Source organism: Rousettus aegyptiacus, unplaced genomic scaffold (assembly GCF_014176215.1).
Source record: "Rousettus aegyptiacus isolate mRouAeg1 unplaced genomic scaffold, mRouAeg1.p scaffold_m13_p_17, whole genome shotgun sequence".
Classification (NCBI taxonomy): Eukaryota; Metazoa; Chordata; class Mammalia; order Chiroptera; family Pteropodidae; genus Rousettus; species Rousettus aegyptiacus.
This window is the reverse complement of record NW_023416292.1, coordinates 15,159,709-15,179,179: the sequence shown is the minus strand read 5'-3', so window position 1 is coordinate 15,179,179 and position 19,471 is coordinate 15,159,709. Positions and strand designations below refer to the sequence as shown.

The window sequence follows — 19,471 nt, the reverse complement described above, 5'->3', positions numbered from 1 at the left end:
CAGGCCTTCAACTGATTGGATAAGGCCCACCCACTTAGGGGCGGGCTGTCCACTTTACTGCTGATTCAGATGTTAATCTCATCCAGAAACACACTCACAGACATGCTCGGGATAACGTTTAACCAAATGTCGGGGCGTCCCACGGCCGAGTCAAGTTAACACATGAAATTATCCATCGGAGTGGATTCCAGAGAAGAGCGGGAGCAGGGGCATTGGAGACCTTGCGTACAGGCCCCTCCTTTGAGGATTGTTGCTCAGAAGGGAGGAGAGAAATGGGTGGTAGAGGGAGGGAGATGTGGGGTCAAAAGAGAGCTTTTTAGAAGTGGCAGAAAAAACAGCACGCTTGCACGCTGCCGGGCAGGATCTGGTAGAGAGAAAAATTAATGGCGTGGGAGGCAAAGGGGACGGTTGCTGGAAAAACGATCCTATCAGGCAAGAAGGAACAGACTCTGAGCCCAGGTGGGCGGCCGGCCCTGCACGAGAGCGCAGATGGCCCAGCTGCAGGACGCGGAGGGCAGTCGGGCGTGGGCCGGTGCTCGGCGGGAGGGCTTGGCGTGTCTCTTCTGAGAGTTCTCTTTTTCTGGGGAGATAGGCAGCCTGGTCGCCAGCTGAGACGGAGGACGAGGGTCTCGAGAGAGGTGGTATCTGGGAGGGTGGGAGGGTGAACGGACTGGGGAGTGTCCTGTGGTTTTCCGGCTCCTCTTAAGGTCCAGAGCATGGATTTAAAGTGAGCCCCGTCGGCGAGGCCGTGTGTGTCCCCCAGCTCCGCTCCAGTGCCGGGTGGACAAGGCAGAGGGCGGAGACTGCGACAGGGGGTTGAGGGTTTGTGCGAGGGAGGGATTGGCGAGGTGGACCACAGCACCCTTCCTGGGGAAGGAGGGAAGCGGGGCCGCCAGGGGCGCGAGGGGCAGTGAGAAGGTGTCTAGTCCTGGCGGGTGGCGGCATCGTGGGTGTCAGGGTGCCGCAGAGCGTGGGCTGGGAGGTCAGGAGGTGGCGGTCGGACCTCGGGGTGCTCGGAACTCATTCCTAGAGGTGCTGCAGTTCGCGGGAAGAGCGCGGTCTGGGGTGGACCATGGGAGTGAGCCTCTGACGCGGCGGAGGTCATGACCTTCAGGAGAAGAGGTGGAAAAATTGAGAGAGCAAGGCCGGGAAGGACTGTCGGGTGGATATGGATGTCACCGGGAATGATGGTGACAGCGGTGGCCAGTCGGGAGCTACAAGGAAGAGGGGGGAGTGGTGGGGGTGGCAGTGGCTGCCACAAGGAAGTAGGGGGCGTGTCCTGAGGGCGGACATGAGGATCAAGTGAGAGTATGTGCATCCAGGGACACACAGTAGGTGCTTGGTAAGTGGGACCTGGTTTTATTAGTGTCGGTGACCAGAATATGGAACCTGGCTTGATTATAGGGTGGCACTTAAACCAGGAATATACCAGAAGGTCCATGCTGTGGGACTTGTGTGCACCTGTTTCCAGAAGTGCGGTGCCCGCAGGGCCTGCTCGTTGCCCCATTTCTGCAGGACCAAGGACACAGGCCTCACCCGGTTCCCGGGTCCAGGGCGGCCCCCGGATGTCCGGTGCATTTCCCCAGCCAGCAAGTCCAGGCGGGCAGCGTCAGTCCAGGAGCGGAGCCCCCTGGGGGTGGGGGTGCCCAGGGCAATCCCAGCATGGCGAGGCTGGGGCCTGATGCTCAGTGGCTCAGAGAAACTGGGGACACTTGGGGGAGACAGGGCCCCTCTGCCCAAGTCGCAGTCTAGGGTCGAGGCACCTTGGCCAGCCGCCCGCTGTGCGCCTGCTGTGTTATCAGAAGCAGCAAACGCAAACCCTGGTTCTCTCCCCCGCTGTCCGTGTGAGCCGCGCCCAACGCCGCCCCAGCCTGAGCCTCGGTTCCTCATCTGTTAGAAGGTAAACCCCTTACAGGCTGGGCACCCGGGAGACATCTGTGGAATACGTGTGACGAGGACAGCAAAGTGGGGTGGAAAGTGCGTGTTTCAGGAGCCCTGGGCCTCGTTTCTACCTGGGGTTCAGTGCTCTTCTTAGAGAAGCTTTCAGGAGGGGCTCCAGTTCTGTCGAGCGTCGATCCTCCCCTGACCGCTCCAGACTTGCGTTTTCAGGGGCAGGCGGGCATTCGTCCCCGCCCTCACCCGCTCGGTGGTGCTGGGTAGGGGTGGGAGAGCTGCCGGCGATGCTGGTCTACGGAGGGGGGGCAGGGCTGACCGAGCGGTCGTCCTGCTGCTGAGCGAGGCTAGGCCATTTGCACCCGACTGGGCAGGGCCCTGCACACAGTAGGTACGCAGTGATAGGATGAAGTGGCACCACCCGGCAGATCCCCAGGAAGCCTCTCCTTCGGTCGGTCGGCGTCCAGCTCTGGCCCCACCGCCGGCATCCTTCAGATTGGCCCGGGTTGGTTACAGTGTTGCTTCTCTGCGTAGCAGCCCAGTTCCCAGACCTCGCTGTGCATGAGGGAACTTCAGCCATGTGCCCGTCACAGACCACGTCGCACAGCCTGTCCAGGCTGTGGCTGTGGCTCTGGCTGGTCCTAGATCTGGAAACCAAGTGTCCTCATCACATAAACTCCCCACCCCCTCTACAGGACAGCACCTGGTCCTGCGCCCAAGGGCTCTGACGAGAAGTGGAGGCGGGGTGCCCCTGGCGCTGGGGGAGCCCTGTGGGCCGAGGGGGAGCACACGGTCCCCTCAGCGAGCTTCCCACTGGCGGTGCTCCAGGGGAGAGAATAAGGAACAACTCCCACTTACCATCGGTATAAATCCCACAATCAGGAAAATTGCTTCAATTGCTAAAAATCGCTGGTGGAAAAGTCCATTTATTTTTCATTTTTCTCGTGCACTTGCCACCCTCGTGCATGAATCACTGTCGGTATGTAGATTAAATTTATACCCCGTTATCTTTCATGTCTCTGGGGCCCTGGTGTCAGCTGGGCTTCTGGGCACTGAAAGCCACGGTCTGTTCTGTGGTGGTGAGGGCTGTGGCCCTCTCTGCGGGAGAGGCTGCTCGGGGGTCTCCGCACGCTCCTGGGGTCTCCCCTGAGCCCCTCCCACTGCAGCCTCCAGTGCTGGTCACAAGATAGGGCTTGCTTTTCTGGGAAACTCCCGTTCCTCTCGGGAGCTGCTTCTGCTCCAGCGTTTGCAGCAAAGGGTTTGGGTACCCTGGATTTGGGGTAGGTTATTGGGGTGGGGTGGGTGGGCATTGCAGCAAGAGTGACGAAGGCATTGTTTCGTTTTGAACACCTGCTTTAGAAATTGGTCTGGACCAGATACAAAAACTACAGACACTTTGAAAACACACTCTCGTAGCACATATACGAGCTTCCTTTCTCTTTGTCGCGCACACACACACTCACACACACTCACACAGGATAAATTCATCAACGTGGCTCGACAGCAGTTGTCGAAGAAGCACGGCTCCCACCTGTGTTCCGGAAGGTGCAGACTCTTCCAGAACTGACGGTATACTTTGTTCTCCATCCCCACACGTTCTCCAGCATCCTCCGTGCGCATCCTCCAAGAGCGTGGTTCTTTATTCACTGATTTATTGATTCGACAAACGTGAACTCTACTTTTCTGGGTCCCGGATCCCTTTGAGAATCTAGTGAAAGCCCAGGCCCCCATCCTGATACACAATTTTGAACCCCTTGGGGGTGGTTTACGAAGCCTGTCCTGTGCCTCAGGCTGAGAACACTTGTTGTAAAGAGGCCTGCTCCCTGCACCCCACAAAACCAGGAGCCACCGCAGGAGTTCAGGAGTCCGGGGTCCTTCCAAGCCAAACCCCTCAACCCCTCACACCCCCACACCCTTCTCAGATCTCGGCTCAGATCAGGGCCATCCTCCTGGCTCTTTTGGGGTTACCCATCTAGACTGAGAGACCCCCCACTTCTCTCTGTGACACCACGTCCCTGGGGGAGAGAGCGTCTGAAGCCACAGCCGGCCACGCCTGTTCCAGGCCCCTGCAGCCCCCAGCAGGTATCGTTAGTGCATAAGAGACCCATCATTCTGCATTAATCTGGGATTCATCATGATAGCATGACCATAATTAATTTATTTGGTATTAATGTGGATGAAATATGTACTGTCCTTTCAGGGGAAATCAGGCTGCCTATAAGCATTAGTTAAAAGGACCATTAAAATCAAACCTTCCCCAGATCCATTAGGCGAAGTCTTTCATCCTGAGGAAGATAAAGTTGTGCTGTGTGAAATGTCATGAATAATTAGGTTGATTGCTGTTTTAAACTCTGCCCCTGTCTCCCTGGCCCCTCCCGCCTCCCTCCCGAAGTGGGGAAGGCTTACCTGCGGCGGAGCTCCCCCCTTCCTCGCCCATGTCTACACTGGCCCCAGATTCCCCCACTGGCCTCCATGGCTGCCGGTGTGGCTCTGTGTCTAGGGCCGGGATGGGGAAAGGAGCTTAAATGGCCCCACGGACTATGCTTTCAAGGTGTCTCCTTCTCCTCCTCTGTAACCTTGGCCCAGGGTGGTCGTGGGCGCCTTCCTCTTGCCTCCGCGCTGGTCGAGGGGGGTATAGGCCAGGGAGGGGGCTGAGGCGGCATTTTCCAAACAGGTCTGCAGACTCGCCACTGTGAACGGTGCAGGGGCATGGAAATTCAGATTCCTAGGCCCGCCGGACTGGCACATCTCAGGGGCTGGGTGCGGGAAGGGGATGGAGGCTGGCGTGGGGGCCTCGGTGCGTGCCAGGTGGAGGAGGGGCACAGGAGGAGCCCTCAGGAGAGTGCCAGCCTGCTGCCCAAGCGTGCTTTGTCCGGGGCCGCAGGGTGGCCACTGGCGTGTGCCGCCTCCCGGCCACGCAGGCGCCTCCGGTGGGGAGTGCGTGAGAGGGGTTTTGCTGGCTGCTCTATGCACAGCAGCTCACGGGCTCAAGCGGTCACCCTGTGGGCTGGTCCCCTAGGCTTTGCCATAGCGTTGGAGAAGCCAGGAGGCAGAGGGTGCAACTGCGTGTTCACGGGGGACTCGGATGCTCCTCAGGCCCCGGGTGAACCGATGGGTGTTCACTGGGAAGTTTGGAGCCTGGGGTGTCATGTCAGTCTCAGAAAAGGCACTGGAAACTAGTTTCGATCCGGCCCCTTCGTTTTGTGGTTAAAGAACCCGGACACAAAGCATTGAGGCCAGTTAGAGGCAGAGGGACGAGATGGTAGGAACTGGGGGGCCCTGGGGTGGCAGGGCCGATGGGACGTGGCGGGGAGCCGCACCTGCCCCCCGCGCCCTAACCCTTCCCTGCTGCCCCGGCAGGCGCTTCGGCACGAAATGCACGGCCTGCCAGCAGGGCATCCCCCCGACCCAGGTGGTCCGCAAGGCGCAGGACTTCGTCTACCACCTGCACTGCTTCGCCTGCGTCATCTGCAGCCGGCAGCTGGCCACGGGCGACGAGTTCTACCTCATGGAGGACGGGCGGCTGGTGTGCAAGGAGGACTACGAGACGGCCAAGCAGAACGGTAACCCCAGTGTCCCTCCTGCAGGCTGTGCCCACGGCCTGGGCTGTCCTTCTGCCCGAGTCTCTCAGAGCCCTGTTCACGCCTGCCTGAGGTTCGTCCCCAGATGGCCACAGGGAGAGTTAATAGCTCAATGGCCCCCCCCCCCCATCTTTCAGCACTTGCTGGCATCCCTGAAGCTTTAGTCTCGTGTGGCTACGGAGAGCTCACCATCTTCCACACCAGTTGGTGGGCTCGGGAGCGGCCAGAGGCCTTGTCCTGGCTCCTTGGTGGCTCCTTGCGTGGGGCGGGGCTGGGAGGCCGCTCCCTCTCCAGTGGACACTTGGGGTTGCTCCTTAGTCTTGCATATGGCGTATGGCGGTGCATGTTTACCTAGCGCCCGCTCCCCACCTCGAAGGCATCGTGGGCAAGAGCCCTAGCCCTGGCCTATTTACTCTTGGAAAGGTCAGCTCGGATTTCAGTTGTGTTCTCTGTCCCCTCTCAGCCCTTGGGCTTCTAGAGTGTGGGGGCTTAGGGGTGATGACTCCTGGTGTCCCCAAAGCCCCTGATGTGGGAGCAAGTGCTCAGCCAGTGTCCGCATGCAGGGTGACTCCAGTGCAACCATGACTCCCACCCACCCCCGCCCTTCCCCAGCCACCTGAGGGCCAAGGTCTGCAGCAGAAGCCCAGGCTGAGCCTGAGGTCGGTCGGACCCCAGCGTTTCACAGCCGTACCTGGGAAACCTGCCTTCAGCGGGCAGCTAGGGCGGCGGCTGCTCCTGCCCTCTCGTGCCAAGTTCACTGGCAGCCCTGAGTCTCCCGGGGCCCTTCTGGGCTCAGACCCCCATGCTCCCCTCAGGAACGCCACATGTGATTCCCTCACAGCTGTGTCCACGGCGGGGGGGGGGGGTGGTGCCCGCCACTGCTCCAAGTCTGGCATTTGGTCAAACCCAACCCGGGGCTCTCAGATGCACAGCCCACAAAACATCAGGGTTGTTTGGCCTTGACTAGAATTTTTATAAATGCAGGGCGTCACTAGGCTTGAAAGAAAAAGAAAAAGCAACAATCCAACAATTTCATGCATCTCCTTCTGGCTCTTTCCTGGACTCACACCCATACGATACATAGATACATGCAGAAATCAGTTTTTTGCTTAACGAATGCAGTTTAAGATAAAGGGTTCGTGGTGATGAGGAGGCAGAGGTGATTCATAGGGGCCCTTTGGGTGAGCCAGCAGGAGCCCAGAATGGCTTCGAAGGGGCGCCTCTCCGTTTTGCCACCACCCCCAGCATGGACAGGCCTTGGGTCTCCTCCTCTTTCCGGGGCCTTCATAGGCCCATTTCCAGGCTCTTTGCCGTAATGTGTTTATCTGCTCTGGTTCCTTAAAACTCACTTGATGCCTTTGCTTTGGAGACAATTATGATGTCACAAAAGATTAGGGAGTCTTGTCAGGGATAAGCCATCAAAGCGGAGGGACTTCGAGATCCCAAGCTGCCTTTGGAACTGTGATGCCCTTCACGGGAGATGCTAAGAATGCGCAACCTCCCCCTGGGCTGGTGGCTGCTGCTTATCGTCAGAGCCCACAAGCACCCAAAGCCTGTTGTCCACTGCTGCTGTGGAAGGTTCGGGAGAAGGCGAGACGAGCCGGGAGGCAGGAGTTACGCAGTGGAGCTAACACTTTTATCTAGGATTATTTGCACCTTTGCAGACCTCGTAGGACGATGACAAGATTTAGCATCAGGCCTGGTGGGCGACTCTGCTCGGTCACTTGCTAAGTCGGGGGTCCCTTGGCAAGCTGTGTAACTGGTGGAGCCTTGGCTTCTCGGCTCTCTATGGGGAATAATAGCACCTGCCACTCAGGGCTGTTTCCGAGGCTTAAATAAAATGATGCTCGAGGAATGGGACCTTAAATGAGGGTGAGACCATCGCGGAAGAGAAATGCAAACAGGGAGGTGGCATCTGCTTTAGGCTTTCAAGTAGCTGATGGGTACACAGTATTCCCGATGCTCCTGTTTCCTGTGGTCAGCAAGGCAGGGGCCACTCCACCCTGTGGAACCTGGGTGATGCTTATTAGCGCAGGGGACCTTTGTCTGCTGTGGGACATTTGGTTCTCTCTTTTTAATTCTTCCTTGCTAATCTAAACCCTCTTTCAGGCTTATGGTTCCCTCCCTTGTGCCACACAAAGGATCTAACAGCCTCTACTTGTACCTTAGTGTGAGTGATTCTGTTCATTTGTTACGTCTCCCTGGATATTTGCATTTCCAATATTATGAGGTTACATTTTATGCTGGGGACAAGTGCTAGGAGACCCAGCATAACTCAAAAACCGAACATATTTTAAGAAGAATTTCCCCGTGGGAGTTAATGTAAAAAGTAGGAGGGGGATGTAGCCGGGGAGCACATAAATCCATAAGTGGCGACGCGTATCTTCGCCTTAATGCGACTTTTTATTTTCGCAGCACTGTCTCCGCTGCCTCGCAGAATGCTCTCTCCTAAATTAACAGCCTAGGGTAGCGTGTCTTGCTTGGCCTTCCTCAGAGCGTTTTATCACATTTAACTTCCGTACCAAAGTTATTGATTTTTGGGGTACATTTTTCAGCACGAGCACAGACACTGCTACTTAATGAATACTTGGATGACATTGTTATAGGATATAAAGAAAAATTTAAATTATGATAACGGTGAATGTTAAAATAACAGCATAATAGTCCCCGTAATGACAAGCAGAAAGTCCTGTGCAGGTGTTGGACAGCAGTGCAGAAGCAATGGGCCACCGGCCCAGGATGACAGGGGTCTATCCTAGTGGCACTGCCACCTGGCTTTGGTGACAACTATTTCTAATTCACTAGGCCAACCTATTTTGTAGTTAAGCGATTCTTGGTGAATTAAAAAGAAATTTTTTTTGGGGGGGGGCGGTTTCATTGTCTCAAATTTTATATATAAAGACTATCTAGGCATTTTTTAAGTGTACTATTTCATATTTGCACCTAATGCTGTCATGCTGTTACTGCTACAAATACGGGCAGAAGGACTGATTCCTGAAGACAGAATTTAAAGAACTTGGGAGGTTTTCCGCCGTGTCTGCCACAGCGGCTCTGGACCCCTTCCTCCTTGGATTCTGGATTCCAGGGAGGGGATGGGGGACAGGGGTTTGAGGATGACATAGTTCTGCTAGAGAAAAAAAAAACAGCCCAAGGAAATGAGAGGACTTGGGGCCTCTTCCTTATCTGCCGTGTGCATTGCCCCGGGCTTCGGAGGGTTGACCTAATGTGCCGTTTACTCACTCAGCAAGAACCCAGGCTGACTCCAAGGAAAACCTTTTAGAATTGTTGTTGAGGATTGTGAGCTTAGGTCAACAGCAGGCACATAGTAGGCACTTAATAAATTTTGGCTATTGTTCCTAAGAGAGAGTTTCCTTGAATGGAAAGGAAGTTTAAAAAAAAGAGAGGAAGTTGGGGACATAGCAGAGACATTTTCAAGGACACACTCTGGAGGGAACCCAAAGAGCCCAGAGAGCCAGAAACAGAGATGCTGACTTTACCCTTTGCAGACCGGAATTTTTCAAAAAATTTTGACTAGGATCCACAGTAAGAAAGTCATTCAGTGTTTCGACTTACACGCATATTCATCCGGCGAACGCGAAACGAGTTTCATGAAACAGTAGTTGTCCTCATCGATCCCATTCTACCCTACCCCACCCCACCCCACCCCACCCCACCCCATTCATATTGTTTCGTCAAAAGTTTCTGATCCACTAAATGGACTTCACAAGCTGGTAGTGGGTTCTGACCCATAATTTACGAACATTTTGTAGATGACTGGTGAATGCGCAGGCCACCCCTGCTATAAGGCCGGGGAGCAGGTGGCAAAGGGGAGGCGGCTCTGGGTGGGACCCTGGGACATGGCGGCTCCTGCCTGGGGGGAGGGGCAGACAAGACCCAGGCTTCAGTCTGGCTGATTCACCTTCACACGGCAGCCCTGGGGAGGCCTCACCAGGACGCCAACCAGAGCATTAGTCACTCGGGGAAACGTGACTTCAGTCTGTGGAGAGCCCCTGTGTTGGCTGGGCTGCCAGGGGGCAGGAGAGGCAGAAGGTCGAGGGAAGGAGGGTGGCGTCCTCACTTTCCAGTGACCGGGGAAGCCTTGCGGTGTGGGAGCGGGCCCCCTGGGGCCTGGGACCGGGCCACTCTGACGTTCATCGTTCCTCCCCACGGCTCTGCCCATGGCGGGTAAGACCACACGAGGAAAGGAGGCAGGGGCATGAGCCCCGGCGGCTTCAGATGGGCCGAACCCAGTGAGAAGGGTTTTTCTTTGCAGATGACTCAGAGGCCGGAGCCAAGCGGCCCCGGACCACCATCACCGCCAAGCAGCTGGAGACGTTAAAGAACGCCTACAAGAACTCCCCCAAGCCCGCCCGGCACGTGAGGGAGCAGCTTTCCTCGGAGACGGGCCTGGACATGAGGGTCGTACAGGTGGGGCACCGGCCACCCTGACCCCCGGGACCCCTTTGCCATCTGGGATCCTGGGCACAGTGCCACCCCTTCTGGGCCCAGGGCAAGGGGCAGGAATGGAGGGTGTCCATCTATATGAGGGGCCTGAGGGAGTGGGGAACACATCGCCACCTCATCCCCTGCGTCATTGATCCCCCGGGGGCGCGGGCTCAGGGCCATGACCCCGGGGACAGCGGTTTCTGAGGCACAGGTGCATCGCACTCTGGTCGCCGAGGCGTCAATCCCGGTCTCCAGCGACCTGTCCTGGGGATCCTGGGGGCTGCGGATTCACGGTGGGGTGGGCACCCCACCCCACCCCCCAATGTGTCCTTTCTGCTCGTGCGGCAGGTTTGGTTTCAGAACAGGCGCGCCAAGGAGAAGCGGCTGAAGAAGGACGCGGGGCGGCACCGCTGGGGGCAGTTCTACAAGAGCGTGAAGAGGAGCCGCGGCGGCGGCAAGCAGGAGAAGGAGAGCTCGGCGGAGGACTGCGGCGTGAGCGACAGCGAGCTCAGCTTCCGAGGTGAGCGGGGCTGCGGGCGCGCGCGCCGGCCTTGCCGAGGGCCCCCGGGAAGCGGCATCCCTCGCCGCCCCGGGGGATCAACCCCCTCCTGAGCACAGGCTTGCTGGGGGCACACGGTAGTGGCCCTTAGGATGGGGCAAGGAGCAGAAAACAAGAGCGCTCTGCTGCTGGGGCGGAGGCTGGGTTCCCTGGCGCCCCGGGCCCTCCTTTCCTGCCGACTGGGGCTCCCTCCCGGCCAGAGCACCTGGGAACAGCTGGGAACGGAGCTGGGTCTCAGCCCGTGCCCCGCCCCCTTCGGCCTTTCTCCCCCTGTGAGGGGCCCTGGCCTCCCTCCTCTGACCCCCCAGAGCGATCCGTTCTCCTCTCCGGGTGGTGGGCAGGACATGTCAACAGGCCCTTTGCCCCGCGAAATCAATACTGTGAGTGCATGTGAGCCAGGGCCTGGCCTCACTTCCGAATCCCATCCCCCACCGCACTTCATCCCGTCCCTTTGCCGCATGCGCTACATTCAAATTGGTGCATCAGCAAAGCTGCAAATGCCTGCATGCTTTGGGCCCTTAGCTTGTTTGCAGACAGCCACGACTGTTCTATGCTGAGTCCTCAAACGGGGAAGACCTCCTGTGGGGGGCCAGAGAAGGGTGCTGAGCCCAGCTCAGAAATCAGGTTTCTGGTGGCCTCTCTGCCAGATTGAGCCTCAGTTTCCCCATCTATAAATGGGGGGCAACCAGGTTCTTGCCCGTCTCACGGTGTTGCGGGGATCAATGAACACAACCGACTCTGGATGTGTTTGGGAACAGCTCAGCATATTTTCACACTTGGAAGATACAGTTTTCCAAACCATGGGGAGCCTGTGGCTCCTACAGAGGGCCCTGGTCCTGCGGGGTCATGGACACTGGCAGAAGGCCGAATTATGGCCATTTTTTACAATGGAGCCGAGCCTTCGTCTCAAAGGGCATGAGCTCCCCTCCCCACTTCACTTTCATGGGTGGAATGAAGGCGGGCCAAGGGCAGGCTGTCAGGAGGGGTGGGTGTTGACGTCTAGTCTGGGGGCCGGTGGCTGGACAGGGGCTGGTGCACAGGCCCAGGTGGGAATAGAAAAAGTTCGTGGGGCAGAGGATGGAACAAGCCGCTGCCGGGCCCCTGACGCCTGAGAGGGCTGCAGCTCAGCCTTGAGCCCCGTCCTGGGGCCCTGGGCAGGCTCGGAAGGGCCGTACGCTCTGGGCCTCTCGGTGGGTTGGGAACGCCACTCCATCTCACTCGAGCTGCCGAAATCAACATCTGGAATGACTGGATTGCCAGGTCTTGTTTTGTAGCTCCTTTCTGTTGGGTGCAGGTGGGTCCCCAGGTGACATAGCATTGGTCTCTTGGGTAAATATATAATCCTTTATTTCTTAAGACTAGGACTGCCTACCTCTGTTTGAGATGACTTTTTCCAAGTGGCAAAGCTTCCATTACATCCCCTTAATGAAATTCTCTAAGAAACGAGAAGGTCCGTTTGCCTTAATCAAGTCAACGCTGTCCCCAGCGAAGAGCTTGTTAGATGGAGAAACCAAGTCCCGTGATGTTGCATCTCTTTTCCAGGTGGACCAGAAGGATTTTGTATGTGTGTTAAGAGTGGTCCTCTGCTGCCCTTACCATATGGGTCTGCCAGTTCCCCAACCAACTGGCTCAAGCACTTTACTCAGCTTCAAAGCTTTCTGATTCGATCTTGTTAGCGCATAGTTTCCATTTGTGAAGGGAGGCATTCATGGTCCTCAGTGTCACCAGGGTGTCTTAGCATGAGGGTCAGGGGAGCAACAAGCTCGCCCAACACTGCCCAGCCTTCCGGGTCCTGCGGTGTTTCTTCTGTGTTTCCCTCTTGACATGGGTCGTCTCTGGGTAGCAGGCTGACTTGGCAGCGAGTCTTCCCTGGCTTGTGTGTGTTCCTAGGTCGTGAAAAACAGGGGACCATGGGAATCCCGGCAGCTGACAATAAATCTCCGTTCTTTTGTCCACAGAGGATCAAATTCTCTCAGAACTTGGCCACACCAATAGGATTTATGGCAACGTGGGGGACGTTACAGGCGGACAGTTAATGAATGGGAGCTTCTCCATGGATGGGACAGGACAATCCTATCAGGACTTGAGGGACGGGAGCCCCTATGGACTCCCCCAGTCTCCATCTTCCATATCGTCCCTGCCGTCCCACGCGCCTTTGCTCGGTGGGCTGGATTACACGGTGGACAGTAACGTGGGCATCGCTGCGCATGCAGCACAGGGGGTAAGCCAGACGCTGAGAGCCATGGCCGGGGGGCCCACCTCTGACATCTCCACAGGAAGCAGTGTAGGCTACCCCGACTTTCCGACTAGCCCAGCCTCTTGGCTCGACGAAATGGATCATCCTCCTTTTTAAACAGCTCTCCTCCCCCACCCTACCTGCCCTTCTGGCTTGAGAGAATATCTTCAAGGATCAAAAGAGACTTGCCTTTTTAGGATCAAAAGTGCGCCAATGTGAATTTCCGTTATTTTTCAATGGAAGTCCTCTGCTGGTCCCTAGGAGGTCACCGTGCTAGGGCGCTGTTCTCCCAGGGAGTGCTCGGGTGCTGGCTTGTTGGCTTCCCCCTGCCCTGCTTACAGGCTTTGGCTGCTCGGTGCTTGGGAGCACGAGGCGACTGTGTGAGGCCACCTTGGCCTTTAGGAACTCCGCCGCAGCTGGTGTGTCTCGTGAGATGCCTCCCGAACCAGTGCTCTCGCCAGAAACTGAGATGCCTGAGGCCGAGGTACCACAGCCCTTAAGCATAATAAAAGTGATTTCTGGACCACCTTTAATGAACCCTAATTTTAAAAATAAAAAAAAAAAAAGTCACGTATTAAAGGTCTGTGGGAACTTTGGTGGCCACAGTTTGACATTGAAGTATGCCCCCTTTTGCTTCTGCTGTGAAAAATATGACTTCTTCCCTCCCCGGAAATACAAGCCAGAGAATATCTGTCAGTCCGGGTTTGTGAGATGCCCCATCCACATCACCGAATCTGCCCCTGATGGCAAGCAGTGGTTTTCATTGCAGGTGACTCTGAGGCTGGAGCCGAGTAGCCTTGGACCATCACAGCGAGAGCCCGACGAGGTCCCTTGGAGCATGATGTGCCTTTTTAATTTGCTTGTGTCGTTTATTCCGCTAGACAGGCTGTGGGTTACAAAATGATCAGAGCTCAGATATGGAGAGGACAGAATGACAATCAGCGAAAACATTTGCCGACCCCTTTGGATTCCAAACGTGCAGTCCGTTCAGCCAAACCAGCAGATGCCAGGCTCCCAGAGCTCCCCCTCCCGACGGGTGAAGTGACCTCGTGAGTTTGTTCCGAGCGACTTCACTTAGATGAGTGCGTGAGTCCACCCCCACCTGCCGCCAACCCTCGCCAGCCCTTTAGAAACGAGAGCGGACTCTGCCGTGCTAGCCGTCCTTGCCTGGAGGAGGCTTCTCTCTTCCAGGTACTAGCAATGCTCTCTGGCTGCATCTTGTCGGGAGGAGTCATTAGGGGGCAGCCCTAAAGTTGTGCAGAGGGTTCCAGTGGTCCTTGGGCTGCTTCTCTCGGGGTTTCTGGGCCGCTGGTGGTGTGCTCCGGCCCTGGGCTTGCGCGGCGAGGAGAAGCGCTCCGGCCAGTGGCGGTGCAGACTCTCTGCCTGCGGGTTTGCGGCGGCCCACACTGCCCAGCAAGGCCAGCCCCTGCTGTGTGAGCTGCCACCCCGTGACAGGCTGCCCTTCTGTGGGAAATACCATCACGAATGGTGCCGCAACTCCGACTTTCTCACCACTCACCTGTCCGTCCTGAAGGTCTCCATGTGCACAGCGGCACTTGGCCAGGTGGGAGTTATCCAGCCCCTTTGGGAAACGATGGCCTGCTTCTCCTGGCCTCCCATTTTCTTAAACAAAATCAGAGTAGGCAAGGGTAAGAAGGCATTTCCTTTCTTTCACGTGAAGTGTTGAGGCCCAGGACCCCGAGGACCCTTTCTTCTGTGTTTGTCACCTTTTGAGGACCACAAAGATTTAGGTGTGCGGTAGGCAGACTCAAGGAAGAAATAAACACTTCCTCTTTGGCTGCTGCCGCATCTTCTATAAACACCTTCCCAGGACTAAACTAAGGTCAGTTAAGCTTCTTTAGAATATATAGTTCGTAAATTCCTGGGATGAGCCTTCAGGCAACTTTTTTTTCTGATCGATGTTGTAGTGTACCTTCACTTTTGGACGTGCTGCAATGGTCGTGACGTTTGCGTGGGGAGTCTGCACTCACAGGCTCTCTTCTCGAGGTTCCGGGCAGGAGTAGGGATGATGGAGAGTGGAGCCGAGACAGGTCTGTGCTAGTGGGCATTCCCAGCCACGTGAGCAGTGGTGGTGGGGGGTGGAGGCACGGCGCAGGAAGCCAGGGGGAGGAGAGGCGAGCACCGCAGTCTTCTGGGAGAACCGAGTCTCACACACACTGTTCTTAGCCGGCTGCTCACAGGACGCCGGCCATTGAACCCGTTAAAGCCCGCCCACCCAACCACTGCCACAGCCCGAGTACTTGGCCTCGTATCTCACGGGGTCTCAGAGGCACTTCCTATTTTTGGTGAGTGCAACATGGGGAGAGCAGATGCTCTAGAGGGGCACGCCCCCTCTGTCCGGCACTGCTTTTGAAGATCAGCTGGCCAGGTTTTGTTTTTGTCTACGAGTTACTCATGCTCACTCCCTGTGCAGTGGTGGAGGGTGGGAGGCCCGCCTCCATCATACTCACAGGACGCAGGTCTCGTGAAGAACTCGGTGAGCAGTGCAGTCGATGTTGGTGGACGCTTCTTCGGTTTTGGTGGGGTTGGCTAGCTGGACAAACTTGTGAGAGCACTGGCCACAGGGCCAGGCAAGCTTCGAGTTAAGGTCCCCAGGGCCGCCACCTCAGACAGCAGCAAACACTGGTGCCCCATTTAGAAGCACAGCCACAGTAGGTCTCAGACCGTAAGTGGATCTCCTTGCAAGTGGGGTTGGCAGCGAGCCACCGTGTACCACCAGTGAGCCACCATGTGCCAAGACTGTTCCCTGGCTCTTTTGTGGCTCAGAGGTAGGGAAGCCAGAACAGTGTCTCGCGATCCTCCTCCAGGCACAGCTCTATTGCTCAGTAGTCTGTCGCTGAGGTGTGAGGTGCTACGTGGGAGCTGTTACCCCTCTTGCTAAAATGACATGGACGAACTTCGCAAATGAAACGAGACCTTCTAGGGCCATTTACATTATTCGAACCTGGCTTTGGCTCTAAGAGAGTAATTAACTAGCAGTGTGTTCTCTGCAGTGCCTGGCTGAGAGACCCGAGGGTAGCAGGCTTCTGAATCCAGGAGCAAATTAATCATTAAAATACCAACACCACCCAAGTTTCCAGTGATAACTGGTGTAAGCGAAAATGGGACCCGCAGAGCTATGGAAGAATCTCTATTTCCCGAAAAGCAATAAAACCACAGAGGAAGTACCAAATGCAGGAGCTAAGCTGGCCCACGGGGTAAGTCACATTGTTGGGATGCTTGGTCCTGGTGCTTTCGAGGACTTGCTGTGCAGCCTGAGGCAAACTCCTTTGTGTCTCCGTGCTTTTCTCTTTCTTGCCCCATCTGATAATTATGAATATAATGTAAAGTGAGAATCAACTAACACTGATAACATGATTCCTGCAGACTAATACAGGGAAACTAATGTCAGGGAAAGAGGACAAAATTAAGACATAAGATGAACATTTGGCACTGTCTTTTTTTTTTTTTTTTTTGGCCAACGTTAAACATGAGATCTAATAAGATAACTGGGGGCCATTAGATCTTCATAATTAGGTTCGCTTTGCAGGAAGTATAAGTCACCTGTAGCATAAGACACGGCCATCCCTGAAGCTCAACCTGGTTATGTAGAGGTAACCGCCTGCTTACCGGAGTGGGTCGGGGGCTTCCGCTGAGCAAGGGCCGTGCTCACTCACGCTGCCACACGCCACTGCTGACCACCTGGTTAGAACCACGGGCGTAACGCCTGCGCCGCCTCAGCCAGCAGGGTCTGGAAGGACTGAGGAGGCTCATTTTTAAACATTGCACTTTAAAAATTGGAAACGGTGAGATGAAGAAAAATCCAATTAAGCGGAAATGAGTTTTGTTTTATTGCCTGCCGCCGAAGGGCTCTGGGCACGCTGAACGCTAGATGAAAAGCACATCACTGGCTCTCTCTCTCCTGGATTGGTCCACTGGCCCTTTTTGCAGCAGTTGCTCCAACTGCTCTGACAGTGACTGGGGCCAAAAAGAGAGAGCGCAGCGAAATCATCCCACCCACACTCCGCTTGGTAGGCCCACACTGAAAGCACAGTTTCACGCTGCTAGCTCTGGTGAGGGGGCGCGGCCGCAGGTCTGGGAGGCGCGCCAAGGGTTCCTTTGCTTAGGGAGGCGGAGCACAGGTGGACAGAGAAGGACACTCCCGCCCTCATCGGCTGCCCACCTCGAGACAAGACTCCTGTGTACTCACCCCCTCGAGGACTGCGTCCAGCCAGGCAGGCAGGTTCGGGGCTGCAGGGCCTCAGATCCTGCCCTCGACTCGCGTGCAGACCTCGAAGCCCCGGATCCCCTACGCTCTGGATTGTCGCCCTCACCCTTCGCAGTGTAAATTTTGTACAGTTAAAAAGAAGTGACGTCTCATTTCCTGGAGAGTGGGGGGGGAGGGAGGAAAAAAAGACCCGCCCATCCTTATTTATTGCCATGTGACTTCGGAACACAGAAGCTGGTGCGTTTGTCTGTGGATGCCTCCTGTGTGTTGGCATGAGATGTGTATGGTAAAGCTATGTCAAATAAATATGGACGTTCTTTAGAAGCTGATGCGTCTCGCTTTTCATTTGTGTTTTTCTGGAAGTTTTTTCTCGACCTAAATCGAATAAAAAGCTGTGCTGACGTGGGACCCTCTCATCATGAGAAGAAAACCCGAACTACAACTCTGAATGCCAGAATGACTTACAACCATAAGCACCAGAACGGCTCAACGAGGGGCTGGCGAGAGGAAGTCGTCCCCTTTTTCTCAGAGTGGTTTTCTGGGGCCCGACCCTCTGCTCCCAGACTCGGGATGGGCAGGGAAGACTGCTGACCACATGCTTTTCAGTTCCTCTTTGTCCTTCACACTTACACATTTTCTCCCTAGAGAAAGTATGGACAAATGTCTATATCTGGGTGAGCGGTGGACAGAGCGACAGACACCTACCTCATCGGTCGCCGGGGCTCTTGGGCAAGCTTTTCTAGGAAAACGTCCTTTCAGACTTTTCTCTGCAGGAGGCTTTGTGAGTGTGCACGACCCGATGCTTAGCCGGAAGGGAAAGAGCCACAGAGATTCTCTCATTTAAAAAAAAAATAAAAATAAATTATAGCATTTCTTTAGAGCTGGGGTCCCATCTAGGAAAAACTGAGAGTGCTTTTTCCATTAGTGATCAGTTTTACCTGGTTGAAGAGGAAGTCCAAAGAGAGGTGTGGTTTACGGCCATGCCACCTCGAACAAGCCCGATCCTGTCTGATCTCGGAAGCTAAGCAGGGTTGGGCCTGGTTAGTACTTGGATGGGAGACCACCTAGGAAGACCAGGTGCTGTAGGCATAATAAATAAGGAAGGACATAAGTAAGTAAGTTAAGTAAGTAAAATATAAAAACAAACAAACAGAGGTGTGCTGTCCAATATGGTAGCTACTAGCCACATGTGGTTATTCAAATTTAAATTGATCAACATTAGATAAAAGTTTAGTTTCTCACACTAGCCATATTTCAAGGGCTCCATAGCTATATGTGGCTAGTGGCTACTGCAGTTGGACACACAGACTGAAGACGTTTCTTGTGTGGCGCTACACACAAGAATGACTTGTTTAGGTACAGAGCATGAGGCAGGGCTCTGGCCTCTGATTCTCCATCAAATGCTGCCACCAGGTTGTTGGGACGCTATAAGTCCTAGACCTACTTTGTGCCCCACAGTCTGCCCAGTCAAACAAGAAAGACAGCACCTCCCAGGCAGGACCGCCAGTGGATTCTTGGAGGGCTGAAAGGTCTTTTAGTGGACATCCAAGCCTCTGCTATTTCGGGAAGGGATTTATGGTCCTTTGCCAAATCATCTCCTGTGATGAACACCTTACTAGTGCCGGGTTATGTACTGAGGAGGCCGAGGATGAGAGAGACCTCACTAGGTGCAAGGGAGGGTGAAGACGAGAGCGTCAGATGGGTGTGGGTTGCTGCTGGAGGAACACAGGAGGTGATGTCCCCGAGGACTGTTTTCCTTCCCTAGCTCAGGCCCTTGGGTGGTGGTTAGGGAAATTCGCCAAGTGGCTATGAAGGGCTCAGTTGCTACTAAATTTAATTACTCATCTGAGTACTCCTAAGGCATTAATAATTGGGCCCGAGAATTCTGCCGGCACACACACTACATAACCATGTCTAGTCTTCCATCCTCAAACCCCTTATCACCCGCCTTTCTAGATCAAGTCTTAGCTTTCAATACATTAGCAATTGTTTTAAGCATATCAGGCTGATGATTCATTGGGCTGTTTCCACTTTGTGCTCCACCACACCGCAATGCCCCACCACAGCGCTAATCTAGTAACATTTTGGAATTCTCAAATGAGGTCTCAGCTCACAAGGAAAGGAGAGGATCTGGTCCTTCTTTCTGGTCTGGTCTCTGGAGACCGGCTCCTGAGCACGTGATTCTCTTTCTGACGGTGGCTTTTCAAAAGGACAGCTGCTGAAAGAGGAATAAAGGAAACGAATCATTGGCCAGAAGGAATGAAATACGACACAAACTCAGGAGAACGGATGAAGGCTCATCAGTCAGTGTTCACTGCTCTCTGAGCCTTCTTTCTCCTTGGGCCCAGAAATCTACTCGGCTACAATCAAAAAGGGAGTGAAAAGAGATCAACGGCAAGTCAGTGTATTTTAAGTTTTAAGCAGTTGCCAAACTAGAAGTAAAATCATAAGAGAGACAGTGTCACAGTTTAAAAATTGTCCTTTATAGTATAAACAGAAAATTGTTGCATCCCTTTGCCGTAGCTCCT

The 19,471-nt window shown here is 55.0% G+C and overlaps 1 protein-coding gene and 1 non-coding gene across 11 annotated transcripts in view; both read left to right on the top strand.

Annotated features, from left to right (window-relative positions):
- LHX4 (LIM homeobox 4) overlaps window positions 1-17,633 on the top strand; it is a 58,138-nt gene extending 40,505 nt beyond the window's left edge. For 3 of the 10 annotated variants that reach the window (XM_036234552.1, XM_036234553.1, XM_036234554.1), the window contains 4 exons: window positions 5,254-5,456; window positions 9,748-9,902; window positions 10,269-10,440; window positions 12,438-16,219. In XM_036234552.1, the coding sequence (XP_036090445.1) occupies window positions 5,254-5,456; window positions 9,748-9,902; window positions 10,269-10,440; window positions 12,438-12,832 (925 nt within the window). In that variant the 3' untranslated portion in view covers window positions 12,833-16,219. Of the gene's footprint in view, window positions 1-5,253; window positions 5,457-9,747; window positions 9,903-10,268; window positions 10,441-12,437; window positions 16,220-16,265 lie in introns of those variants that run through there. The other 7 variants (XR_004955148.1, XR_004955143.1, XR_004955147.1 and 4 more) reach the window with 7 other exon arrangements.
- Window positions 17,634-17,913: 280 nt separating this feature from the next.
- Window positions 17,914-18,032, top strand: LOC118613067. The gene has a single exon (XR_004955337.1). It is a non-coding gene; the product is annotated as a 5S ribosomal RNA (ribosomal RNA).
- The last annotated feature ends 1,439 nt before the right edge of the window (window positions 18,033-19,471 follow it).